The sequence below is a fragment of the Nyctereutes procyonoides genome, unplaced genomic scaffold (assembly GCF_905146905.1).
Source record: "Nyctereutes procyonoides isolate TBG_1078 unplaced genomic scaffold, NYPRO_anot_genome, whole genome shotgun sequence".
In the NCBI taxonomy this organism is placed as follows: Eukaryota; Metazoa; Chordata; class Mammalia; order Carnivora; family Canidae; genus Nyctereutes; species Nyctereutes procyonoides.
In genome coordinates, this window is record NW_026575160.1 from 9,393,970 (window position 1) to 9,414,178 (window position 20,209).

The 20,209-nt window shown below is 40.6% G+C and overlaps 1 protein-coding gene across 1 annotated transcript in view; it reads left to right on the top strand.

The window, feature by feature from the left end:
* The window catches only part of DNAH11 (dynein axonemal heavy chain 11), a 299,232-nt gene that overhangs the window by 130,783 nt on the left and 148,240 nt on the right, over nucleotides 1–20,209 (top strand). Inside the window, exons 41-46 of the mRNA XM_055314731.1 lie at nucleotides 4,854–5,004; nucleotides 8,097–8,228; nucleotides 13,607–13,784; nucleotides 16,551–16,751; nucleotides 19,277–19,442; nucleotides 20,103–20,205. Of these exons, the coding sequence (XP_055170706.1) occupies nucleotides 4,854–5,004; nucleotides 8,097–8,228; nucleotides 13,607–13,784; nucleotides 16,551–16,751; nucleotides 19,277–19,442; nucleotides 20,103–20,205 (931 nt within the window). The remainder of the gene's footprint in view (nucleotides 1–4,853; nucleotides 5,005–8,096; nucleotides 8,229–13,606; nucleotides 13,785–16,550; nucleotides 16,752–19,276; nucleotides 19,443–20,102; nucleotides 20,206–20,209) is intronic.

Consider the following 20,209-nt stretch of genomic DNA (forward strand, 5'->3'; position numbering starts at 1 on the left):
TAAAGGATATTTTTATATTTTTACCTCCTACTACCAGAATCTTTAAATGAACTACAAAAAAGTGGCTTTTTCAGATTGGGGGATATGTTTTCACTCCATATTTTTTGGATACATTGCTATCTTACTTTAATGTCATAATATTAATTACGGGATAGGTTTGATGTATTGACTTATTCAATCCTTAATTGTCTCTGAGATAAAATTATCAACCCAGTTTTTTTTTTAACCCAGTTTTCTAAACTGATATCTTAGGACTCAATTTCCCCCAACTTTTTAATTTGAAAGTGTTCAAAATTATAGAAAATTTGAAATGCTAGTAGTACACCATATACTTTTTTTCTACAGTACCAATTGTTACCATCTTACTACATTAACTTTCTCTCTGAATGTGCATATTCTCTCATGGACATAGAGGCGCATTTTCTACTTCTATTTATTTTTACAAAATTATCTGAAGACATTAGCCCCTTTACCACTGAGTACTTGAGCATCTGTCCCCTAAGAACTAGGATACTCTCCTACATGAACATAGTACAATTCACATACCTAAGAAATTTGTTCTTGATACAGTATTATTTAATAAACAGTAATTTTTCAAATTTTCTCAGTTAACTGAGAAATTTCCTCGGTAGATTTGTCTGTTTTAAAGCCCTTGTCAAAACAAGGACCATGCACTGCCTCTAATTGTGTGTGTATTCTCCTTTAATGTAGACTAGCCTCCCACCTTTTTGTTTCATGACATTTACAGTTTTGAGGGTAATAAGCCAGATGCCTAGAAGAGTGACCCATTGGTGGTTACAAAGTGGTGAACTTCCTAATTCATTCATTCTATTTATATATATGAGGTGACATTCTCCTATAAATAATTCCTCTTCTTTCCTCCCCATCCTCTCTCTCCCTCCTGCATCCCTCTTCCTCCCTCTGTTTGTGTCTCTCACTTTCTCTCCCCCTCTCCCTCTTTCTTCATGGGTATCATTTTCTATTCATGGTTTCTTTTCTTTTAGTTCAGTGGATTATAGTTCATTATGAACATTATCCTATTTGAATACTCACTTTGTCCCAAATTTGCCAATAAGAGCCCCTTCCAGGCAGCCCCCTTACATGATCTTTTTCACTTTTCATTCTCAATCTTTGAGTGCTTGGCTTTCTGGCTAACCATATGATTCTGGCTCATTTCATTCTTCCCTGACACTCGCTGGATTCAGTCCTTTCTCCAAAGAACCACAAGAAACTACTTTTTGTATAAGGAATGGTATTTAGAATCCAAGATAGGGATGCTAGGTGTGCTCATTGCTACCGATAAGTCCTTGCTTTTAAGCTCTTTCAGTAAACAGAACTGGCAGATACATTCTTAATTCATATTGTTTTAAACCCTAAGTTATTGTGGATAGAAGAGATGATAAAATGCTTTGTTTATGGTGTCTCTCTGTGATTCTATTCAAGGACTGAAGGTAGTGTCATTATCAAGTAAGCTTCTTAGATATTTTTAAATTCACTGAGTTCTTCTAAAAAATAATATTTTATCCACACTTAACAGACACAGAACACATTGTGCCAGACAACAAACATCCTTAAAATCACATGAACATGTGACTGGCTATAGAGATCAAATACTATTTTACTTCTCAGTCCTAAGTAAGCTTACTAGATGAATGCTGAACAGTTCATGTATGTCTGTTGAGATCTTGAGGAATAGAAAAAGAACCAGAATTAGAAGAAAATTTCTAAAATATTATCAGCAAGATTTTTTCCCATTAGAAAGGGATGAAATGCATAAAAAGGGATTAAATGCATAGAAAAGGAAAAGCAAACAGGCAATGAATTATTTAAATTTATTCAGAATTATTAAATCCACTTAAAATTTTTTAAATCACTTAATTTAAAATTATTTAAAGCGAACATAATTGAAAATGAGATCTACCCAATGGTGTATTCCTCAACCCACAGATAATGATAGGAAACAGTGGGGATATCTCTGGAATTTAGTCTGATTCTAAGAGATTACTGGAAGATAACTTTTAGGAGCCACATCTTTAGATCATACTTATTCCTTTATTACTTTAGTTGATAATATCTTTTTGACTCTGTCTCTCTCATCCTTTCACCTGCATCAGATAAGCTTGTTGTCTTTTACCCCTGCAATCCCATCCTTCCATCCTGTTTATATTTGCAAACATATAATGATGATTCAGAAATCATTGACATGCAGTACCAGTCAGCACACCATAACTTCTGCCATTTTTCCAGGTCACCGTGAAAGAGAGAGAACCTGCAGTTTGCTGTTGGGGGCACATTATATAATGAGAGCTCTGATGAGTTCTTGTTCTCCTACAGGACACTATTGCAGTCCCAGACTATTAAGTAATAAATTGAAAACTGTTTAGAAGTGTGAAAACTTTGGCCACCTAGTTAGTTCCAAACTAGAAGGTCTTAGATTCATGTGAATAGCACCTCTGAAGAAGGGAAGGGCAACACAGTTGATTATATGGAACACATTCAAAAATGCCGTAGAGTCCAGTGACCTGGATATTGGGATGAAGATGATGCATTAAGGCATCACAGTGTGGCTACTTTCTAAGGCAGGGGCACCAATGATCTCTTATGTAGGTAAGAAATAAAGTGTGCCATTTTACTATGTCATTTTCAGTTGTATGTCCTCTAATAGCCCTAACTTTCATTGGGTCATGTTCAAATGTATAACATCTCTTAGAAACCGTAAGGAACTTTTTTATGGAGTAAGGTGGAAAGAATTGTCACCAAAGATCTCTATCTTCAATTTTTGCCATTGCTGAAGATTATAGTGTGTTTCTGAATTCACTATGTTTTAATATCTGTTTTTATTCCAAACTATGAAAATTTATCCATAATTTATATGAGAAATTTTAAACTGCTTATATTTGATAATATAGACTTTTTGACTCCCTATGCTATATGGTATGGTTGACTCCTAACAGGGATCATTTGAGGCCTTTTAGCGGGGCATGCAAGATGGCCTTTTGCCATGTCTCCTTTTGCCATGTCTCCTGGTTCGGTTGAATTCAAATCCTTCCCTATAGAGATAATTTCTATAAGGACAGCATTTGCTCATAGGCCTGGTAGGTTTTCTCTTTGAAACCTGGGCTACTACCAGGGTGGATCAGTGAGGTAGCTCTCACCTGCCCCCAAGGGCAAATCCCTTTTCCCCTTCTTGGCTCTCTTGAGGCTTCAGCCCCTGGTTATCCCCCATAGGCTTCTGCTCCCACTGACACCAAAGAGCAGGGGGCGAAGGTAGAATTTGTTGTACCTATCAGAGCACTGGCCGCCAACTTTTGGGCTGCCCTATAGGACTATCCTGCCTCAAGCAGAAGCAGACATAGGCTGAGTCAGGATCTGAACCCAGTTCTCTGACTTCAACCGTCTCTCTGCTGGATAGCATTTATTGAGAATTTGTTGTGTGTCAGATTGTAATCCGAGCATTTACACGAGAAACCACCTAATCCTCAACAATCTAGGAAGTTTGTGAGAAACTGGAAGCACAGAGAGGTTCAGCAGCTCACCCTATGTGACAGTTTAAAAATGGTGGGGCTGGGATACTGATCCAGGCAGTCTGACTTTAGAAGTCTCTCCCTGAGCAAGCCCCTTGCCACCCCCATGGCCCCAGCAAGATCTGGACACTAAGATTCTACTTCCGGCAGCTGCTGTGCAGTTGAACAAGTTGCTAAAAGGTAGGTGAGGCCTTAGTGCCTCCACTTCCAATAACTAACACTTGTTTTCCATTGTTCCAATGGAATGGGACAGGTTGCCTGCTGTCCCTATCACCCAGAGATGCTCTCTCAAATTACTGTCACGCAACTGGACTTCAACTGAAAACCATTTCTCTTGGACCTGAAGAAGTTTTGACAGTTGATATTTTATAAATCTCACTATGGTGTAAATGTGATTGAATGGTTAATAGAGCCCTATTGTGGCACTTTGTAAAAACCAAAGGGAGACTTTTATAGGATAATTATCTTGCCTTAATTTCTTCTGATGGTAGAAATGTGAAATCTGATTTGCTTATATAGCAAGATACAGCTGTAATTGTATAGCTGCTCTGCTGGCAGCTAAATGTATTTATTATCACTGCCTCCTGTTTGATGAGAACTTTTCAAGCAATTGCTTTTCATTTAACATCACACAGTTTCTCTCTGGAGACTACTGTGGGACCTACTAGGCTATGTTTCGTTTTATTGATAAGTATGATTTTATTAATATGTTAGGGGTATTAATGTATCAAAATGGATAACATTCTATAGGCTTCAGATTAATACACATGTACCCAAGCATGAGATACCATTTCAGAGCTACTTATTGGAAACACATTATCTGCTTATCAGGGTGGAGTTACATCCAGTCCAGTGGAAAAGGAGGGACTTTGAAATAGCCCCTATGGAATTTTCACCTTTTTATATGTAATGGACTTGTCATTTCCAAGTAATTGATGCCAAGATTAATCAAGAAAAATCCCAAGCTGTTTTCATAAATAAGGCCTACCCTATGAAACTAGTTTCAATCCCTTAGGAAATGACACGCTGCACTTCCTTATAAATGCTCAGTAATGGCCTACTTAGACTCTATTATGTTTGCCTTCTAAGTGCTATTAGGAGTTTCTTTTACATTTTTTTTTCATTAAGGTAAAAATGGCCATTAGAACAAGTTTTTAAGGGGTCATTTAAAAATATTTGCAGTTTGAGAAATAGAATGAACTCACTAAACATGTCCCTGAAGGATGGCACCAAGCTGTGTTGAAGGGGGGGGGGGAAGCTTTTGAGTTGGTGAAATTCTGCTCTTCAAGCCCAGTGTTCAATAAAAGCACTTTCTGTGTTCTTTTTCAGGTATGTGGCCAGTTGGATAGACAGAAGGCGGCATCAATCAGAAAAGGCCAATTTAACTATTCTTTTTGATAAATACATTCCTGCATGCTTGGATAAACTGAGAACAAGCTTTAAAACCATCACTTCAATTCCAGAGAACAGCCTGGTGCAGGTTTGTCTTGGGCAACACCATTTTACGTTCTAGTCCTGATGCAGTAGTGGCGCTTGATCACAGCGGGAGAAGCTTTTGCTTGATTAAGAAGATGCAAAGAGGGGTGCCTGGGTGACTCAGTCAGTTGAGCATCCCACTCTTTATATCAGCTCAGGTCTTGACCTCAGGGTTGTGAGTTCCGGCCCCACGTTGGGCACCATGCTGGGGGTGGAGCCCACTTGAAAAAATAAAAAATAAAAGAAGATGACGCAAAGATTTCTGAAGTCGTCTGGTTGCTCCAATTCTCTTTCCCCAGCTCCATATTCCCCAGCGAGTTTTGCAAACCTCTATGACACATCTGTCACATTCTGTTATCACCTGGGGTTGTAGTCTGTTTTTTTCATGAGATTGTCATCTAGAGGACAGAAGCCGTCTTGTGTTTATTTTCATGTCCCCAGATATTACAGAGTTCCTCGCACATAGTCGGGGCCGAGTATGTGTTTCCTTAATCATTGTGTTCTTCCCAGTATATTGGAGTAGAATAAGAAGAACAAAGTAGGAACAACCGTATTTATTTTTCTGTCTCCTAAGTAACTGGCCCAGAGAAGGTGCTCAGGATGGTTTTGGACAACAGTAAACCCAGAGACTAAAGATACTGGCCAGTAAGAGAAAGCTTCTGAGCTTGTCCACCCACCGCCCTCCCATCCTCTTCTTCCTTTCTCTTCTCACCAACCTCTGCCCCCACCCCCACCTCACCTCCACCCTCCCCTCCGCCTCCACCACCCCAGATACTCATAGGGTCAGGTCAGTCTCAAGGAGAGAAGAAGTCATAATACTCTAGGAACAGATCTGCTCTGATCCTCATTCTGAGACAGCTGGTAAGACGGAAGGGTATATATGATAGGTTGTCATGGAAGCAAATGAAAATAATTCACAGCACACAGAAATGAAGGTTGTGATCTTAATCTCAGCGTGAAGAAAAACAGTCCCCAGCCTTTATAAGTAGAAAACTTCACAACAAGAGGTTTACAATTAGAAATCCTTTTTTTTTTCTTTCTTTCTTTCTCTAGGAACAAAATTGGTTTCGGAGTACTTTGTTACCATTAAGTTCCTATGTTACCAGATTTGTTTGAAGCTAAATTAGAAATAGTCACAAGCATAATAAGAAGAGAAAGTTCAGGTTTTTGGATAATTCACACACCAATTAAGTAAACGATAGTCTTCAACAGTAATTATCTGAGGTATAATTTATTTCTGAAAGCAGGTCTGAATTTATTCATAATGAATTAATTATGTGGTTAGCCTAATTAGACTTCCTCTGGTGTAGTACTTGCAAAAGCATGATTGTGTTCTTTCTCAAGTTGACTTATGTATTTGTGTGATTCTCTGTAGTGTGAATTTTTTCATTCAAGAGTAGTGTGAAAATAGGTCAGTAGGAATTAATATGACTTTCCCTCTTGCTTCCTCCTTTTGTAGTATTCAGAAATGGCATATTTTATCCTCAGCTCCTTTTCAGCTGTTGTTTTATAGAGTAGTCTCTTTTCTGTGATTACTTGTAAGGACAAAATTTGAGACAAACAGGAGTACAAAAGGGAATACCTTCAAATGACTACTTTAAGAAATTAATGGGCTCTGTTTTTCAATATATGAAATGTATTTGCTTTAAATTTGGTTACATATACTAACTCCTTCATAATACGCACCAGAGTCTCATGTTACTAATCGCTGACACAAAACTCTGTGTTTTCCAAGTACTGTGTTTGGGAGAAAGCAGAGAAGTTACAAGTTGGTAGAGTCTCCAGATCAGTAGATAACATCACATGGTAACCTTCCAGTCTCTTTTGAAGTTTTGGTTTTAACAGTCCCCTAGACCACCACAGTTTCTACTTAGAAATAGCAAAGCCTCAGAGTCTTAAATTAATTTTCTTGATAACAAATGGATGATTTTTATTTCTCTTAGAGGATTGTTTTAAACTGGCAAACATGGAACTATATGACATAATAGAAGTCAAGAAAGAAGATTGCAAAATATTATAAGTGCTCAACTTTCAAATTGAAAACCTTTGAAAATTATTTCCAGGACCTATTTTCCGTGTTACCATGGGTTTTCCCCAGCTTTCATGGCTAGGAAAGAAAGACACACCAATCCTGACTTGTTTTGTTGCAGCTTGCATTGCTGCTTGTATGATAGTGATCAAATCTAGTGCTGCCTTGAGAAACCAGAGGAAGGGTACCAGAGCCTCTGGAGGGTTCTGAGCCTCTGAAATAATACTACTAAGTGACAACTGTTTGTGTACTTCCGAGAAGTAGCTCAAAAACATGATCAGTACCGGTTATTGTTACATTGGGACAGGCCTTTGCAAGCAGCCACCTTCCCCTCTTTATTCACCTGATTGTCCTGAGCTCGGGCTAAATTTATGACCGATAACACATTTTTGTCTCACGTGGAGGGAGTGAAGGACAGGTTCCTGAATAGCATCTCTTTCACGGTTAAATTTAGTTTGGTGTTCAAAAAAAAAAAAAAGTCACAGGCAAAGGCTGCCAGTCTAACTTTCTAAGTTTATACAACAGGTGGGAAAAACCCACTGCCAGAACACTAAGGGAAAGTGGCTTATCTAAATGTCCAACAAGAGGGAAATGAATAAATACCTTTCTGTTAAGTAGAATCTTAAGCCCTCATTCCCACTGATAGTGTAGGGCAGCACTTACTCATAAGGCAAGGTATCTTTAGTTCATTTCTAGGTGAAAAAGTGAGCTATAGAATACTATGTTTACTGTGACTCCTTGTTTATAAAAAAAAAATCCCCCATTATCTTTTCTTTTTGCCTTTATGCTTTCGTGTTCATTTTAGTGATGATGAATTGGGTAAGGTAGTCATTTTTAAAAAATAGTTGATTACTTAGAAGATCGATTTCATTAAAAGTGGCAAAGGTTTTCCATTATCAACTTGGAAATCCACGACAGTGATTTTTGTCTCAGTGTAGCAAATAACAGATTGGGGGAAATTCTATAATCTCTAAAGGACCAAATAGATTTGTTACGTATGTCCTATGACCTTATGCTTCTATTAAGGAATTGTTGCACAAAATGAATGGCTATTTCTTTTTCTTTAGACCATTTGTGCCCTTCTGGAATGTTTGTTGACTCCTGACAACGTGCCCTCTGACAGCCCAAAAGAGGTTTATGAAGTCTACTTTGTCTTTGCTTGTATCTGGGCATTCGGAGGCACTCTGCTGCAAGATCAGGTATGTTTAGAAATAGTTGACAGAAATAATTTATAGAACCAGTTTTACTTGGGGGGGGTAGGTCTTTATATGTGATCCCCGTGTTTTGTTTTACTTAATATAATCATAAATCTCTGCTGTTTGCCCTGTTCTCTTGTAAGCCAATGTGTTTAGGCAAGCTCATTCAGGCTAGGAGCTCTCACTTTGGCTGACACTGCCAAACCCATAACTGTGCCCCAGATCTCCCTTCTGAGCTCAGGGTTTGCTGTTTGCACCTGCCTCTGGAGCGGTGCCAGCTGCATGCTCTTCCAGACATCAGCCACTGTTCACTGTGCCAGAGACTGAGCTCTTCATGTGCTCCAGCCCCGAATGTGCTCTTCCTCTTGACCCTCTCCTATCCTCAGAGATACTCATATTTCTTCCAGTTGCTCAAGTTAAAAACCCAGGAGACACGAGTGGTCATCAGATCCTTTCATTCACACAACAGCTGTCAGTCTGTCCCCACCAGCCCATCCCTCCAGCCTTAACTCAGGAATGTATCATCTTTAGATTGTCCTGGGCTGTCACGGTGTCTTAGCTCAAGCCGCTGTAACAAAATACCATACATTGGGTGGCTTAACTGGCAGAAAGAAGTTTGCTTTCAGTTCTGGAGGCCAGAGTTCACAGTCAGGGTACCAGCATGGTCGAGTTCTACCAAGGACCCTCATGCTGGCTTTCACACAGGTGCTTTTTTGCTGGGTCCTCACAAGGCAGAGAAAGAACAGTAAAAATCTTTCTGATGTCTTCATTATAAAGACATCACGGAGGCCCAAACCTTATGACTTCATCTAAACCTAGTTACTTCTCAAGGCCCCATCTCCAAATACCATCACATTGGGGGTTAGAGCTTCAACATATGAATATCAATATGAAAATGAGTATATTCAATATACAGCATGTGAGAATCTTGAAATTGGTGCCCTTGTCACTAGTCTCTTACATGATTCCCGGAGTAATTGTTTGTGGACCAGACAACAGGGTCTTGGCTTCAGCCTAACATGAGGCTACCATGCCTGCACAGCCTTCCTAGTATTGCTCATCCATGGCTGCTGATTGCTTTTAGGCAAACACTTGAGATGAGCTTGCTCAAGTACGTGCATACATGTGCACACTCACATGTGTACTCACACCTTAGACTTCCTGAAGTGCAAAGTGGGACTTTTTCAACATTAGAAGATGGCACATCTGACCTCCACCATGCTCCTCTGTATGTAGATTTTTGTCGTATAATGTTTCCAATAACTGTTCAGAGTATCTTCATAGTGTAAATAAAGCTCAGCGGGGCAAAGGAACTTGATCGAGGTTACACTGATGGGAAATGACGGCACCAGGATTCACACCTGTGTATCTCTAAAGACCACACCTTCTAAAGGACCTCAGGATCTCCCAGAGTCCTAACTGATCCTACGAGTACCCCTGATTCTTTGCCTTAAAAATAAATGGCATGCATCTTCCCGATTTGGCCAAGTGTTTTTGGATGTAAATACGGAATTTAAATTAGAAGGCATCATAGCCCCAGAGGGCCCATATTTCCATTGGTTTACTTGTCATAGGTCCTCAAATACATAGTTGCTAAAACCTGTGGGCCAGTCTGCTTCTTGTCACTAGGTTACCATCAATCATCTCTCTAAATAGGCATGGGATTCACTTGGCCTGCTAGATCTGATTTTGATCCTTCTCAGAAGCCACATTTCCTTCTATAATCTCCAAGTGTGTTGCTTTGTCGAGAGTTGGTGTTGGGGGGTGACTTGATGTGGCTTTTCTCTGGCACAATTTACAGCATGCATGGACTTCTCCATGGAGGCCAAGGGCAGACTCTCACCTCTCCTTTTCTGACCCCCCCCCCATGTTTTGTTTTTGTTTTTGTTTTATTTTTCTTGTGTTCTCCACGAGGTTTTTCCTTTGTGAGGATGTAAACCAGGTAAAATTGTGTGCATAGGATGTGGACAGCTGAGATCCCTCCATTCCTGACCACCTCCTTCTCAGTTGATTGCCTTCTCATCTTTCCAGTTTTCAAGCACAGCTGCCTTCCAGACCGTCCATCAGGCCAGGCACCGGACCACCATAGTGGTCACCTAGCTCCTCCAGACACTCTCTCCCTAAATAAGAATCTTCATCCTCATCCTTCTCTCTCTCTCTTTTTTTAAGATTTTATTTATTCATGAGAGAGAGAGAGAGAGAGAGAGAGAGAGAGAGAGGCAGAGACATAGGTAGAGGGAGAAGCAGGCTCCATACAAGGAGCCCGATGTGGGACTCAATCCCAGGGACTCCAGGATCATGCCCTGGGCCAAAGGCAGACTCTTAACTGCTGAGCCACCCAGGCATCCTAATCTTCATCCTTCTCCTCCTCCTCATCACCATCACCTTCACATTTTCAAAAAGGGCTCTAACTGTGAAGCATTCAAAACAGAGACTATAAAGTTGGAAACACAAATGAAAAAAAAAAAAAACAGAAGAAATATTCTTAAGAGACGTTTATTACTTGAATAAATCTGAGTGCCTGCTGGGTGTCAGAGAATGTGCTTAGGCCTCTTAGTAGGCTATTTTACTGAATTTTCAAACATAAATAAATAAATAAAACTTCTCTGTATAAGTACAACTATCCTTCTCCCCTTTTACAAAAAAAAGGAGCCAGAACTTACATAGCCTGCTTGAGGATGCCCAGGTAACATCAAAGCCATGTTCAGACTGGAGTACACTGACTCAGGACCTGTGTTCTTAAGCCAGGCCATTGTAGGCAGCTTCCAAAATAGGTCTTGGACCAACTTTCCCTGAGCTCCCATAAACTGCTCTCTCTTGGCTTCTAAGGTAACAACCTCACTGGTCTGCTTCTGTACCTCCCCCATAATCCATTACTTTCTCAGCAGCCAGAATGTTTTTTAAAAAATGTAAGTTGAATTATATGATACACTTGAGAGTTTAAAACACTTTAATGGATTTGTTTTGCTTTTAGGATAAAGTGAAAAATTTAATACTATTTACAAGGCCTCTGGATCTGGTCCTGCCTGTCTTGCCCTGTTTCTTCTGCTACTCCCTCCCACTACCTGCCACCCCCCTACACCAGCTGCAGTGCCAGCTTCTAGAACACAAGGTCTTTCATACCACAGGATGTTTGCCTGTGATGACCTCTTGCTGCTTCTTGAAATGGTCTCTTCCCTAATCTGTGCCTGTTGTCAAAGGTGGTTCACCTAAACATACAATTAAAATAGATTCATCCCCTGTTGGGTAGGATGCAAAGAAGAGGCTTAACCTACCGAGGTACCCAGGTACCTCCATAAGACTCTTAGAACAAACTGAGAGTTGATGGAGGGAAGTGGGGGGGAATGGGTCAAATGGGTACTGGGTATTAAAGGAGGGCACTTGTGATGAGCACTGGGTGCCCTATATAAGTGGTGAATCACTGAATTCTACTCCTGAAACCACCATGGCTCTCATGACTCTAATAGATTCACCTCTGTTACTCTCACTTAGAGCAAACTCTACTTTCACAACACCTGTTCATTTCTGTATTTATTGGCTTAGCTCCTGCTTCCACCATGCATCCTCATGTCTCTGCTCCTATCTCCCGATGAATTCAATGAGGGCAGGAATTCTGTTGGTTTTCTTCCCCACTATAGAACAATTGCATTGTAGTTGAGCAAACTAATGAATCAAAGATTTGTCACTAAAATGATCTTGTTGATGCAGCGGTTAGCAAATTTTGATGTGAAGTAGAAATCCTATGTATTTTGCCTACAGAGAATGGTGGTAGGTGTTTTATTTTCCACACTAATTTAAGACCAACTTTTGTAGGGTGATTAAATAAACCATGCCACCAACTTGATAATAACTCACATGAGCCTAGAATCCCTAACCCACGAGTGGTGGTAAGTAGGAGTGTGCGCTCAGTGTATTTGGAGGCTGGAGGCAAGCTCTGCCTGCTAAGACTCCCTCACCCTTCTCTGCCCTCAGCACACACTCGTGTTCTGCAGCCATCCTGTCTTTACTCATGTGTGCATTCAGCCCAGTGCAGGAAGTGGGCTGTTGTCCAAGGACACAGGATACCAAAGAGAAAGTAGTTTTAAGAATGTCACTGGAGAAAAATGGGGGTTAAGGACTTAGCAAGTATGAGACTACTGAATGCAGTGGCCACTCACACACTGTTTTTCGAGTTCACCCAAACTCACTCTGATAGATTATCTTGCCGATATAGAAATCGCTGCGGGTTATTCTGTGGATGTAGGGCCAGGTCTTGATAGAGATACAGAAGGGTTTTATAAGCTGCTGATAGGCAATGCCATACCCCCTTCTTTGTTTTCCAAACCCTGATCTAGTAACAAAGGGCTTGAACCTATCATCATACAAAATCATACATATCATCTCCTTCTAGCAAGGAGAATCTACCTGGTCCCTACCACTGTCAGGCCTTTCTGTAGGGCAGCAGCTTGTCTCTCTGGAGTTTTTAGCCAGACTACCCTTTAGCCTTTCCTCATCCCTCATGGTAGGGGTTTCCAAATTGAGAATTTCAAAGGTAAACATTTCAACTAAGGACTTGAAGAAATGAAATAGGGTTACCAAATGTTTACTTTTCTAAATAAGGACATTTATAAAAAATGACCAAAACGAATACCTAGATTTTATTTTTTTAAAAAATTTTTTATTTATTTATGATAGTCACACACACAGAGAGAGAGAGAGAGAGAGAGAGAGGCAGAGACACAGGCAGAGGGAGAAGCAGGCTCCATGCACCGGGAGCCCGACGTGGGATTCGATCCCGGGTCTCCAGGATCGCGCCCTGGGCCAAACGCAGGCGCTAAACCGCTGCGCCACCCAGGGATCCCCATACCTAGGTTTATAAAGGAAAAGCTCTTTGACACCAGAAGGTCCAAGAAGGCTATAAACTCAGAGAGAGGACAGCGTTTAAATCAAATAATGTTACCAGTTTTTTTTAAAAGTATTCCTTTGTTCTTATCTTTATTATCAATTGATGTGAATATAGGTCAAAATCGACACCAGTCTTTGAGAAATACTGTCTTACTGTATGTAACATGGTAATTTGCATGAGAGCTCATTGTTAAATTGAATAACCCAGGGGTAATCTAAGGTTCACCTAACCTTACTTTGCTTTTTAAGTTAATAATTATTCCAGAAAATTTGTACCTGATGGATATATGGCAATTAGAGCTTTCTGCCACTCTGATATTATCACTCATTATAAGTTACTTCTAGTTATTTATTTTTCTTGGGTCAGTTACTCAATCCCATTTGTAATTATAACTGTGTACATTGCAAATACTGTGTTGAACAGGACGTGAAGGGGCTTAATATGTGTTCAAAATTACCTCTCAGTCTACAATAAGGATTTCTCTTGTTCTCCTCAGCTTTCTGGCTCTCAAGCTGAATTCAGTCGGTGGTGGCATAAGGAGATGAAAGCAGTGAAATTTCCGTCCCAGGGGACAATCTTTGATTATTATTTGGACCATAAAACTAAGAAATTCTTGCCTTGGGCTGATAAAGTCCCCAAATTTGCTATGGATCCAGAGGTACCTCTGCAGGTAGGTGGGTGGAACATGGTGATTTTCAAGCCACACTGTGCTAATTTGAGCCTTTTTGTTTCATTTTTTTTTCTTTTTGTTTCATTTTGGAGCAGACTTTCTTTGCCTGCCTGATGGAAAAATTATTGTTGATATGATCCCATATTTCCTGGGAGAGAAGAATCTTAGTTACAAGAACAACTAGTGAGACAGCACTTACGTTGATGCATTTTTTTTATTTCGACTTAAGTCTATGATAACTGCTTTCTTTTTATCTTCCTAGAAATTTTGTGAGAAGTCCTATTTCTGTTAGTTCCAGTGATTCTTACATCTGTCCTTATTGTGAATTAATTAGACAGCACTTTCCACATAGAACGTCTTTCCTTTAACCATCAAGGCATAAAATGGATGTTTTTAAACTCCCCAACTCATAGGTTTCAAATTCTCATGGCAGCTGACAAATCTAAATGAATCTTTTTTTTAAATTATTTATCTTCCTAGATTGTTGCTTTACATTTCTCTGCTGTTGAGTTGTTCTTCAATCTTCGTTTGCTCCAATCTCTTTTCCTTTTCCTTAGACATCTTAAAATCATGTCATTCTGATTCACTTTGGAGCTTACCATTTCCTACTGTGCTGTGTGAGTAGAATATAGGGGGTTTCTATGGTATTAACTTGGCAGCTAGTGTGAAATCCCCGATGTATTCATTGCCTGGAGCTGCTGGAGCTAAGCACCGCAAGGTAGGTGGCTTCAACAACAGACATTTATTGTCTCCTGCCTCTGGAAGCTCCACATTGAAAGACAAAGCATCAGCGGGAGTGGTTCCTTCTGAGGCTGTCAGACAGTCCTTTCCAGGCATCTGTCTGCAGTTCAGTGGTGATCTTGGTGTTCCTTGGTTGGTGGCAGCATGGCTCCAGTCCTCACGTGGCATTTTCCCCATGTGTGTCTCTGTATGTAAATTCCTCTTTATATAAAGACACCAGTCATTGCATTAGGGGCCGCCTCTTCTTGTGTTAGTAGTGTGCTAACACAATACCACACAGTGGGTGGCTTAAACATCAGAAATGAATTTCGTCCTGGAGGCAAAAAATCCATGATTGAGGTGTTGGGAGGTTTGGTTTGCTTTGGTTTGGTCTCTCCTGAGACCCCACTGCTTGGCTTGCAGACGGTCACCTTCTTGCTGTGTCCTGACATGGCCTCTGTGTGTGTGCTTCCCTTCAGGGTTTTAACTTTATAAGGCATAACCTTTAATAACCTTTTTACATATGGAAGATGGGCACACCAAGAGATTATATAATGTGTGTCCAAGCCATGTCCTGACATCTTCTGTGTGGTAGGTGAGACAGGGTTCAGGCTCTGGACAGGCTTGGGTTTTAATCCAAGCATCACTATTTACTACTTACTACTTTGCTATGACCTTGGCCAAGTTATCAGTGTTCTCTAAGCTTTAGTTTCATTGTCTCTTAACTGAAAATCATGACAAAACTCTCCTATTGATTGGTTGTATCATACGACCTAGCATATGAAGTGCTTAACATAGTACCTGTCACATACTCAGCTCTCAGTAACTGTGGATTATTGGTATTGATGTATAGAGAAAAGAGCTAAAGGCCAAATTAAAAAGCACATGATGACAATGAACAGCAAAAGAGGGGGAAAATATTATAAAATGTAACTCTGATGAAAAACAATCCTCTGGGACTGTTTGATGTAGCATAGAACAGCCTGTGCTCTCAGTGACCCTGAGAGTATTGCCGAATTAAAATAAAATTCTAGTGTAAATATTCATAATCATAAAAATGATCCTGAATGACCTATAAAAGACCCAGTTGTGTTCAATATATGGTAACCAAACAGAGAAGGAATATATTGTAACATTTAGGTGTGTTTTGTTTTGTTTCATTTTTGTGGTTTCTTGCTTTGTTAGTTTGTTTTAAAGAACACTCTAAATTCCTTTTACCCCCTTTTGAATTTGGCCACCAAAAGTGCAAGAAATGTCAACTCTCTTTTAATCACAGTGCAGGATTCTATTTCTTGCATGTCTACACCAGCTACCTCTTTCCGTGATATTATATATTAGTCTATGTTCTCTGAATCTGGCGTTTATTTCCATTCATTTTATTGTACTCCCCTAAGCCACCTTAGATTTGCTGTGAAATAATAAGCTATATATAAATAGCTAATTTTCAAAACAGAAGCATTGTTGTAAAGTTTTTTTTTTTATAAAACAGTGTATAATATGTTAGACGTGTACTTTGGACTTAGGAATATTTCACATAAAATCACTGTTTCCCACCAGTGGGTCACTCGCTGTGCTGAGCTCCTTTAGTGTAAACTCTCCCCTCACCATTTTGCCACTTAATCTTACCCAGCCAAGGCATTGCTGCCAACTTTGTTTATGCGTGGCTTGACTTTTCAAATGTTTTGTCACCTCCTGAAGAGTGGTGGTTGGTCTCTTAAACGCTTATTGTATTCCCTTGTATGCCTAACACGAGGTTGGACAGAGTGTAGGTGCTCTGTGATAGGGGGCTCTGGCTCACACTTAACTTGGAAGAGATAAATCAGTTGCTTATGCTGCTGGACTTTGATGGCACTCGGCAGCTGCTCTCCTCAAGCTATGGTGTCTGGACTCTGACAGTGCAAAACTGAAGATCAGGTAAGGTCTCTCCTCCCCAGTGTTAACTTGAGTTAAGAATTCTTTGGGTCTCATTCTCAAGTTACTGTGTTGGTTCAGATACGAAATTTTGGAATGCCTCTCTTTCTGACTTTTCTCTCATTGTGTTCCCAGAGAGTTGTGGTTCACACAACAGAGACAACTCGTCTCAGATATTTCGTAGAGCTGCTGCTTGAGAAAGGACAACCCCTCATGCTAGTAGGAAATGCTGGGGTGGGAAAGACAGCCTTCGTAGGTGACACGCTGGCAAGTCTCTCTGAGGATTACATAGTGACCCGTGTACCTTTCAACTACTATACAACGTCTGCAGCTCTGCAAAGTAAGTGTTCCTACTGCTTGTATTTTAGAAATGAGGGATCAGAAACTGTCAAGGCTGAGGCATGTTGGCCAAGGGGAAGACTACTTTCTCTAGGCTTTAGACCTTTTTCTTAGGCCTCAGATGAATTTTTACTTATCACCAATCTGGGCAAAATATACTTGGTTTCAATATTGTGATTTTGGCTTTTTATATCACTAATAGCTTTATTTGGGTTATTACCCTGTAGAACAGCAAGACTTTACCTCAGCAGTGTTCATTGCTTTGCCTCTACACAGTTTGGTCACCTTTAATCAATTTTATGGAACCCTAGTGACATAAGGGTGTACACAGGCAAGAGTGCCCTGGTTACCTTTTCAAGGAAGGGATTGATTTAGGAGAACTTCATTAAAACTGTATTGATGAAATGACAGGCCACAAGCTTTTAATTAAATCTTAGAAAAATTGTAAGAATAACTTTACCCTTTGAGTTGATGTATCCATGTAAACAAAATTTGGGGCATACAGATTTGAGTTAGGAAGGGCAAGCTAAGTAGGTATGGGAAGTAAGGAGGTAGTGTAGAAAGAGCTGATACTGGTAGCTCTGTCACTATCCAGGAGAGTGTCAGGGTTATGTTGGGGATGGTGACAGTGAAAAATCTCTATTTTCTAGTAGTTGATTAAACTTGTTGGGTTGCCCTGATTTTGGTTTCTGTGATTGTCTGAGTTCATCTTACTAGTTCCTGAAGGGGTCTAGGTGCTGTGTAAGATTTAGACATTGCCTATTAGTACAACAAATAGAAAGACCAGTGTACTTTAAAGAATGTTTGGGTTTCCAATCTTCAAGGTGGGATGGTATGCAGGCAAAGATGGGATCTGAGATAGAAAAAATCAGTATAAGCAAACGTAGGAAAGAGAAGATTATATAGAACACATTCAATTAATTGAAACTCTCAGTTGACTGAAGCACATGGATGGAGTAGAAGACAGGGAAAAGACTGTAGTGGTGGGCTGGAGTCATATTGTGGATAGAATGCCCAACCGTCTGGTTTGCCATAGAGTGAGGAGATTTTAGTGTTAAAATCAGGATAATTCGGTGCGCCTGCGTGGCTCAGTGGCTTATGCATCTGACTCTTGAATTTGGCTCAGGTCATGATCTTACGGTCATGATATCAAGCCACTAGTTGGGCTCTGTGCTAGAAGTGGAGCCTGTTTCTAATTCTCTCTGCCCTCTCCCCTTTGCCTTTCCCATGCCCTTCCCACCCCCTTCCCATCCCAGCTCATACATGTGCTCTCTCTTTATCTCTCTCAGAAAACAGGAACACAAACAAACCAGAATAGTCCCAGGCAACGTGGAATGGTTGGTCACTGTAACTGTAGAAAGAGCTAAGATGCAAGCTGAAGAGAATGTATTTCAGGTATTAGGAAATGGTGAGCCATTTATGGGGAGGTAGGAACTAAAAAGATGCAGGTTGTCCTTTGGAGGAGACCAGTCTCCCTGGGTATTGTACCAGCTGAATGTAATGTTGCTCTGGACTAAAATTGTAGAAGGAATAGTGAAAGGGAAGAGGCACGAGGTACTGTTTACAAGTTGTGGTCAGGCAGATTTGGGATGAGGAGAGAAAGATGATACTACAGCTTGGCACCTAGCTGACTAACAGAGTGTTAACCCACCTCCTTCCTTTTCGCCTTCTGTGCTCCTGTCTGTGGGATTGGCTTGCTTGGTGTTGGCCAAACTTCCAGGCACCCATGGCTGATAGGAAGCACACGTTTGGACATGCCAAGTCCACTTCTTGGAAGAGGGCTTTGTTAATCTATTCATAATATACATCTTTGTTCTTTCATTCATTTAACAAATAGCTTGTTGTGGTTGTCAACAGGATATAGTCATGAACATGATGTAGTTCCTTGTCCTCAAGTTATTCATCGTTGATTTGGAGAGTCAGCAACTATTAGATACTACATCTTACACACTCTTTTTAGGATTTTCTACCCTTGTGATTTTCTCTCAAGTCCAAACAAAGTCATTTAGGTACAGGAAGAAATGTAAGTTAATGTGTGCACAGGACAGAGTCTACATACAGTATTCCCTTACACTTGTGCCCCTGGATGACCCAGGAAGAGAGGTATGGGGGACTCTCTTGAGTTGTCCTTAGATGCTCTTGCAAGTGTGATAGAGGGCTAAGGGAGTAGGCCGTGTCTGGACTGGCAGTGGGCCTCATGTTAGACTGGGTTCAGGGACAAACGTGTACAAGCTAGCAATGGCATTGCCTCAGATTGCTGGCTGCGTGATAGCCTGCTTCAGGTACTGACGTTGTGGGAAAGGAGGTGAGGTGAGCTCTACCGGTAGAAGGGAGGTTGGCAGGAAAGCATGACACAGAGGAGGTGAACAGAGGGTCATCCTCGATATTAACCAGCAGAGATTTGACACTTGAAGACTTAGGAGTGCATGAAATGGACAGAAGATGAGGAAAAAATGAGGGAAAGAAAGGTTAAGGATGGAACTGATTTTATCCGATCAGTGGGCAAAAATGCTGCATTTGTTTCAGGAATACTTGAGAAACCTCTAGAGAAAAAAGCTGGTCGTATCTATAGTCCAGAAGGAAATAAAAAGTTAGTTTATTTCATCGACGACATGAATATGCCCGAAGTGGACTTATATGGCACAGTGCAGCCCCACACTCTGATTCGTCAGCACATTGATTATGGACACTGGTAAGTGATTCTCTGTGTTCTCTTCTCTCCTGAAATCGAATTCTTGTTATGAAGGGTGAACACTGAAGGATGAAATTACCCCAACTTCTTCCTCTTCTGAGGAGCATGTTCTGTGATGACTTTTGGGGTTCATTTTACACGCCCTTTCCGCCATCATAAATGAGGGCGGTTCCCTCTGTATCTTTGGCAGAATTGGATTGAAAAGTGTCTTTAGAAGCATTACTGTCTAGTTGAAGCATTAAAATCTCAGACACTAACTCACATTAAATTGCTTAGACTCTCCACCTTATTCTGTGGGATGTAACTGGTAGTGTCTGGGGATTGCAGTGTGCCCATCTCTGCCGTTAACTAGAGGGAAAGCCCCCAGCTTAGTTTTGGATATTTCCAACCGGAAATAGAGGCATGTGGGAATCAGGAAGCAGTAGCAGTAGGTGTTGATTCAGCTCCTTATTTTGAGTCTGGCATCCGAGGAGCTATGGAGCCTTCCGTTGTCTAAGCTTTAATTTTTGTGTCTCTGAGATGAGACCCAAAAACACCCAGCAGCACAGAACCATTATGAAGATCAAAGGAGACAATTGGTGATGAAGTCCTTTGGAAACTGGGGGATTCTGTTGTGTTGTCATCTTCAGGTTTTGAAGTTAAGGTTCTGTTTTCTTTCAGGTACGACAGACAGAAGGCAATGCTTAAAGAAATCCGCAACTGTCAATACGTCGCCTGCATGAATCTGATGGTGGGCAGTTTCACGATCAATCCTAGACTACAGGTAG